The 8,305-nt window shown below is 38.4% G+C and overlaps 1 protein-coding gene across 1 annotated transcript in view; it reads right to left on the bottom strand.

Annotated features, from left to right (window-relative positions):
* Positions 1–8,305, bottom strand: part of LOC139814196 (agrin-like) — a 139,238-nt gene that overhangs the window by 104,541 nt on the left and 26,392 nt on the right. Inside the window, exon 2 of the mRNA XM_071780287.1 lies at positions 5,819–6,028. Coding sequence (XP_071636388.1) covers positions 5,819–6,028 — 210 coding nt within the window. The remainder of the gene's footprint in view (positions 1–5,818; positions 6,029–8,305) is intronic.

Here is an 8,305-nt window from a genome sequence, read left to right as displayed (position 1 = left end):
CTGAGCTTTATATAGGCGATTGGGTAGTTTGGTCAAATATGGGCGCTTACACGTTAGTTCGTTCCAATACGTTCAATGGATTCCCGATTCCAGCTGTGAAACCATTTATTAAAAAAAGCCAATGGTTAGTGCTTTTATATCTACATAAAAAAATGTATATTTTAAAATATCTTCCCAATGATTGAATAACAACATACATATTTAAAATGAACTTTTTCATAATTTAATAATACATTAATTTATGCAGGAGAAACTTTCTGAAACAAACGTAAAACCGTATTCATTCCGAAAGATAGAGATGAAATCGACAATATATCAAGTATTGTCAAAAAATTCAACATATAACTATTTTGACGAACACAATCATTATTATTTTTCTCTTGACGTTTTAAATCTTTCTATGAGGGAGCTTTATTATAACATTAATGAAATATCGATAAATATTATATATCTTTTTCATATCTTTTTATTTTATAATTAGAATGAGATTTCTGAATAAGTTTTATTTAATATTTCGGGCTTTTATAGTTAGATTACATATGACTTACAATTATGTGTTTTATTGTTTTAGTAGATATGTATTTTATTATCGTATGTATTTTATTATCGCTAATGTAAAATATTCAAAAAAATATATACTTGTCAAGATTATTAAAATTTTTTATATAGTAGATAATAGATAATAGATGACGACTGCAGATTTCTACTTAAATATAATGAATTTTACTGTAAAAAACATGTTGCAATAAAAATCAACTTAATCAACTAAATATTAAAAACTACATATTTGATAAATGCTCTGATCCTTATAAATGCATTCATAATCATTTGATAAAACCAACGAAAATAAAAGGAAATAGTAAAAAACTGATAAGTAAACTATTCAGGATTTCCGCAAAATTATTAGAAATTCACACAATTAATTATCTTGAGAACAGCATAAATAATAATGAAGTCCTAAGAAATATCAAGAAGTCAACAAATCAACTCATTGATTATTTAAATAACTAGAGATCACAGACGCGCGCTTCGCGCTATTACTATCATGATATAAAAATACAAGATGAAGTAACATCAGGATGCGCAGTAGTCGACCAATAGCATTTAAGTCCAAATGCTGTATGTGTGTTACGTATGCAATGAGATATGAGATATGCAACTTAGATTTAAGTAAATGGAACTTAAGATTCAGACTTTAACCAAAATTTTTGGTAGATCAATTAATGATATATGTTTGGATTTTTAAATTTGTATAATAATAATCACTCATGGTTTATTTTATCCAAAGTTTTCAATAACTCAAGACTTTTCCCATCTGATTTTGATGGGAAAAAAAACTAAGGAGCCTTTAGAAGGAAAATATTTCTATACTGGTAATTTAGGTGGAATAGAGGGTATGCGGCAAAAACTGTGGCCGGTGAATCGACTGTCAACCTACTGCAAATACACGTGGATTCGCGACGGATTAAGAATCGGGGTCGCGAAGGCCATCGCGACGCAACCGCTCGTCTTTTTCTCCCTCCCGGTTTTCGGCTAAACGTTGTATTTTCGGCGAGAGGACCAATTTCATGCGCGTCACGCTGTGAATGACGCTGCTTTAATAACTTCGAATTGCGGTCGCGTTGAATCAATAACCTACCATGCACGGGCACGTTCTGTCACGAGATCCATGTGTGTCTCGTTCCGACGCATATGCTTTCCAGGAGAATTAGCAGGAAATTGAGCAATTAATTTATTAAGACCCGTTGACAGTCACAGATGGTTAAATAAGAATTACTCTGCTTTAAGGTAGAAAGGAATAAAGCAAAATATGTTATACCTATGACGTTTTTTTTATGGCTTTGCGGTATTCACATGTCCAGATAAAAAGAAAGACAAATAATAAGTATATGACTATCTGGCGCAAGGTAGATTAATTGCTCTTATCTGTTTATGAAGACATTATGCTATTGATCTGCATTTACTCAAGAGATATGTTTTTTGTGACTGCTAATCTCCAACTCATAATCTTCGTTTTGAAATCGTCTAGCGCTGTACGTTACACATTATTACAAGTTTTGTCAAGCCAGTTTTCCATTACCTTCATTTCTGCGCAATTATTATTTCCACATGTTACATATCTCGATAAATTATTTATAATTAATTATTAGGTGTTCCAACTCCGGATATCGCGTACAAAATGTAAAAAGCGCACGACTTTGTGATATACTGTTGCGTACGTTGCTTGCCCGTGTCACAAAGCTTGGCAGATAAAACAACGCGCTCGCTATTTATTTATAATTTCAATTAACGGGTCGAGACCTGCCACATTATTTGGGAGCTTTTATGTCCTTTGAAGTATTATTACTTCAATGCGTGATATATATTATTATGTATCGGGATACGTTGTAACGATCATTTAATTAATTCACGATAAACGCGCGGTTTTGGTAAAATACAACGTTGCGCGTGGCACGCATGCAATTTATGCTTAAAAACATATCGCGAACTTTATGAGTCAACGGGCGCATGCATCAACTTCCTTTGTGAAAATTCAATCAGCTTAATTCCGCTGTGCATACCGTGAATTAACGTTACGTAATACGTGTAAGCGATAATTTAATGTAGAAGTATAGAAGTAATAATATACACTGTAATAATATATATGCGGAGAGATGTCGATAACGGGCGACGCGTTGACCGTTGACTCGATCGTGTTTGTTTGTGATAAATCTTATTGTTGGACCAACCACTGTTTACAAATAAGACGAATGAACCAGGATATTGGCGAGCGTTATATAAGGACATTGCCGAACGGAGGTAGAGTCCTCTCAGTCAGTGGAGAAATCAGAATAAGAAAAGGACGATCCCGTGCCCGAACACACCGAGCGAGAAGTGGAGTCGACCCAAGAAGCAGAGCATCCGTTCCTGCGTTATAATATTACTCATTTCTGAATAAAGTGACATTCGTTAAATACACTCCTGACATAAATCATCCATGGCATTCCCTACATACGCAACTGTATATCTTCGTAAACCAGTACAAAAGCTTCCTGGATCACTTAATTTTCAGAAGTGGCTCTGTTTGCCTTCCTCCATACACACGTGCTGGCGCCGATAGCGCTTTTAGCGAGGGACAGGACCGAGAAATTGAAGGGGACAAAATTAGGCGCGGGGACGAATTTTGGGCCCCCTATCTTAATATTGCAAATTGAATCGAGAGTAGAATCTAAAGATACTCTACTCTCCATCGCGCGACGTCGAGGATGATTCTCAAGAGAGTTCGTTCTGTACACACTCGCATTTTTCATCTCGAGATGCTCTAAAAGAGGGGTTGAGATGCTGCGCGTCGGGGTGGATCAAAGGAATCGGCGTACCTAATTGCTATTTACCCCGAGCAATCCCTCCTCCTCTCCCGTCGTCGCGAGCTAGTCAGTTGCTGTGTTCTTTCTTCCTTCGGAAACGATCGCTTCTCCCATCGATCGGCGCGTTTCCGTCGTTGCGAGAATTCCGGAGAATCCATCCTCTCTCTTTCTGTCTGCCGTAAAGAGAGTTGTCGTCCACGGGACGAGCTTGCCCCGAAGAGACTCGTTACAAGGGATCGCGCAACTCCCTCCTCCCCTTGCCTCGGAATTTTCATATCCAAATAGTACTTGACATCGAGCGGATGTTTCAGCCAAATGTACGGAGGAGAAGGCCCACTTGAGCGCGCGAGCAAACGTTTGAGGAAAATAAAATAACGTCTCGGAATCGAACGTGTTATTCGCCACCGGAGGGTAAACGGCCCCCTACGGTTCGCTCGCCCTCTTCGTGAAAATTCACGCTATTTTTCCAACGCGAATTTGAGCTTCCGCGGCGGAGTAGCTTCTTTCTTTTTCTACTTGGCGCCACCGCGTGCCAAAGAATACATCTTGTGTGTAAGAATATTTGCGTTAGCCGTCTAAGCGACTTGAATAAAAAAGTCCCCCCCCCCCCGCTATTCAGTAATATACTTAGATGTCGATACAGTGCCTGACTGCGAGACGAGTGCCACGCGAATGAAAATAAGCAGCGCGAGAGAAATTGAATCTCTAGTAAAACAATTCTGTCGAGATTTTACGCAACCCGCTTTTTATGTCCTTACTCCCAATTTTGCTCGGACGCGCGATTCGAGGTCCTTTTACGCGAAGTATTTTATATATTTGCCCGGAAAATATCACAGAAGATAGCAGAATGGTGTGTACACGAAATACAAGCTGCAGGATCGAGAGAGTGAGCAGATACGAAGACTTAGAAGTGTATAACAGGGCGCGGGAGACAAAACCAGCTGAACTCGATTTTCCGTCTGTCGTTATACTAACGGGCGTTTCCGACTGCAGTTTTCTCGCTGCGTTTGCCTTTCCTCCACGGACACATCGCGGAACGACGTGAAAATGGAATATTATCCGTATAAACAATTCTAAAAAGAAACGCATTTATCTTTCCGCTTCAATTTATCGCGCGCGGATATTCGCAAAGTTTGGAGAATTTAAATGAAAATAATTAAGTAGTCATATCTGGTTAAAGCAAAATTAAAATCAGCAGAGTAAAATATCGCGAACTTAATTCGCTGGAATCAGAAACCTCTCCCGTTAGCTATAATAAAAAATAATGCATGCTCGAGTATTTACGGTTCGGAGAAAAAAATATGCTCTGCTCCTCTGAGCCGTTCCATAATATGAGATTAAATTACTAAGCTCCTCTATAAATCTGTGGAGGAGCTACGATTATTAGACGAGAATGGAAAACAAAGCAAATTAAAAAATATAAATGTGCAAATTATTGACTGGCGACAAATTAATTGACAGCGTATTTGATATATCGATTATATAAATATATGTATGTTCACAGCTTAGCTGAGTACATAATTTCTCTTTCTTCACTAATTAACAAAAATTTTTAGATAGCGATTCGTAGTTTATTATGTGAGCACGTGAGCACAAGACTGTGTTATTAAACTTTTTAATTGTTGATATCATAATAAAAATGGTATAAGTATGATCTTCATTTTTATATTAAAAGTCATTACAAAAGTAAACATAATTAGTCGATTGTAGTGAATTAATACAAAATTTTATACTTATAGAAAATTAAAAACATGAATTTAGCAAAACTCAGAAAAAATATAAGTTTACTTGAAAAAAACATTAAGAACCTCGTCATTATTTTTTTTAAGATGAGCATTTATCCTTCCAAGCAAGTATGAAGCGCATATAGTGCCGACTAATGGACACGTACTTATGTCTGAATATTTTTATCATTTTAGTCCTTAAATAAGTTATTTTATCACTGGTTGTATATTACATTTAATACCACCCAAAGCATGTTGTGTAGCATTTCATGTTACTCTCAAAAATTTATCCACGGAAAAAAGCATTAATGTGTAAGTAATACATTAAATACATGAATAAGTAAAAAAATATATATACATATACCGTTTGCGACAACATAGAGAAAATTTAAGCACCAAATAAAAATAAATAAACCGTAAAAGTGTAAGTTCTTGTTGTATTTTAAAACACCAATTTAATTTAATGTTCAATATAAAATATTGAACAATCATCACAGATTACTAAATTTCCCTCTTTCTCTCTCTCACTCGTATATAATATTATTTTTCATATAAAATAAGAGATATAAAAAATCTTATTCAAATATAAGTATATATATCTCTGAAAAAAAAATTCAGTTCAGATTCCTTTCGCAAGTAAACGAAAACCAATTTTGTCAGAAATCGTTTTGCTACACCAAAATCACCGTGCGTTGCATAAATCTGCACGTATAGTGGAAGCAGCCGTACGGCTATAGATAAGGTACTCACCGCATGCACCCTGCTGCTTCACCCTGATGTTTTTCTTGTTTTGGCAGCTGGTCTGCCGCAGATGACAAGAATTGGGGTAGGTCACGTCGTCGGAGCCGCAGACAGGAGCGGAAGTCAAAGGACACTCCGCAGGGCACTGACACACACCTTTGCCCTTTTCGGACACGACGCACAAAGCGCCCCAGGCGCAATAGGTCTTCTCGCAGGGTTCTGAAATAAGAAAGAAAGCACGTTCCTTTAATTTCTGACTCGTTGACACGTCCGATGTCTTAAAGCATTTCAAGCCAGTTCAATCGACGCACGGAGAAAAATAATTCTGCTGTTGCAGCAAAATCGTCATTGCTACTGCATATTCGTAGCGACAACAATTAAATTTAGTTAACGGAACTAATTTTACGAATTATTTATTCGTCATTAAAGCAAAATCTGTTTTGTTGCAAGAATAGAAAAAATTTGCTGAGCGTATTTGTCTTAAAACCCGTATCAGACTACCGACTGCAAAGGCCGACCGACTGCCGAAAAATAGACTCCAATCTAAACGCGAGTTGGCCAATTTAGTCAGTCAGCACCTCATTCTGATTGGTCTACTGAGAGTCGGCAGTCGGGTCGGCCTTTACAGTCGGTAGTTTGATCCGGACTTTAGAATCACGTTAATTTGAAACAATAAAATAATGTATTCTTAGCAAATACATTTGCCATCTAATCAGAGCAAAAACTGCTCGCTAGCCTCTCTGTTGCCTCACTGAGCGAAGAGGATAGACGCAACAACGTTCGCAACAACGCCATCAGCGCCGTATACCGAGCTTTTTGCTTTCTCGCATTTAAAATACATCCATCCGCGTATACAACCAGACCCCGCTGCGAAGCAAAAAACAAATTAAATGAGAATGTTCTTTTTTTCTGTGTACCTAGTAAGATTTGCCTTTAGTTCAGATGAGGACGAGTAGGATATACGTTACACAGTATCTGAAATGTTCAAATATCTTTCCGAAAAACGTCTCGAAGGATGTTCTCTTCGGCAAAGCGTGCAAAAATAGAGAAAGAAACCCTAATGAGAAGCGATTTCCTGCGAGGAAATTCGCGGCTCGTCGGTTGGTTCGCGCAGCCGCGTTCATGCTAAAACGGTGGCAAGAAGGATTGGGGTCGAGCTGCGAAAAACGGCTCTTTATCGCTTTCTTTCGGTCATGGCACACGGACGACGTCGTTCGGCGACCGTTTCACGTGGGACGGCTGAAAAATGGAGAAATACGACGAAGGGCGCGCGGAAGAAAATCTTCTTCCCCTTCCGGGCGCGGCGGCCAGCGTGAACGAAACTATCGAGCCGGGTGGTTGGCGCGCTCGGCGAATTCGGCGATTTTTTCGCCGGGGATCAACCCGTCCTCTATATATAGTCTATATTAATGACCGCGCGCTGCACGGATTATCCGTCGGGATTTCTCCGTGCGGGTCCATCTTCCCTGAGAGCGAACTTCTTCGTAAAATTAATTGCGCTTACATGAGTCGAAAGGAGATGGACACGGCTGAGAAAGAAAGATAAGAGTTTAAACGCATTGAACGACGAACTAAACCGAATTTAATACAATGCGCTTTTTCTTTCGACGCATCTTTTCTTCTCAACGAAACCGATTAAACATTAATATATTATAAATTATATATTATCTATTATATATTGATGTGTCATGTTTGATTTATGAGAAGCAAAGTAAAAAATTGTAGAGCCTTTCAAGGTTCAGACGGCAAAATGTGGAAGCGAGGAAGCGAAAGAATTTATTCATTCCCACGAGATCTACAGCTGCTAATTATTTTTGCTGAGTAATTCCGCCGTAATTGGCGTTTCCCCATTGGACAGTCGGTTCGTGATTCGTGACGGCTCTGCTGGGAGACAAAATGCGAACTTCTGTTGCGTGTTAGGGCAAAACAAACAAAACGCTCGGAACTTGTTCGAGTAAGAGACACGGTTCTATATGTGCGCGATGCAACCGCGATAAATAGAAACCGCCTGATCGTAAACCCTTCATCGGTTGGGTTTCTATCCCTCTCGCTCTCACAATCGTTTCTTGTAGACCGACTTAATGATCGTGCTGCTTTTCCGTTTTCTTCGCGGCCCGGATGACAGAAAGAGATCGGTACTTAACCGTAGGTAATACGACGTGATAGTATCAACCATTGCTTGCAATTTATTCAAAGGTCGTCATTGTACGAAGGTTATCGTCTATTGTTAACCGTGAGACGTTTCGCAAAATCAATTAAATAGCGGCACTCTGCAAAGGATTAAGGATGCGAATAATTTTTAACCGGGAATGAAAAGTAGACCGATTACCATAATAATGTCATTTAACGCCTTCACCGAGGCTTTTGTGCGGAAGACGTGACGAAAGAAGACTGACTTTTTTTTGGCACCGCGTAACATTGTAATTTGTAACAAAAAGATCATTCCAAAGCTATATATTTTAAAAGTAATTTTTAGAAAAATACCTTAAATCATTT

This window comes from Temnothorax longispinosus, chromosome 6 (assembly GCF_030848805.1).
Source record: "Temnothorax longispinosus isolate EJ_2023e chromosome 6, Tlon_JGU_v1, whole genome shotgun sequence".
In the NCBI taxonomy this organism is placed as follows: Eukaryota; Metazoa; Arthropoda; class Insecta; order Hymenoptera; family Formicidae; genus Temnothorax; species Temnothorax longispinosus.
The sequence above is the reverse complement of the archived record's forward strand: the minus strand, read 5'-3'. Positions and strand labels throughout refer to the sequence as shown.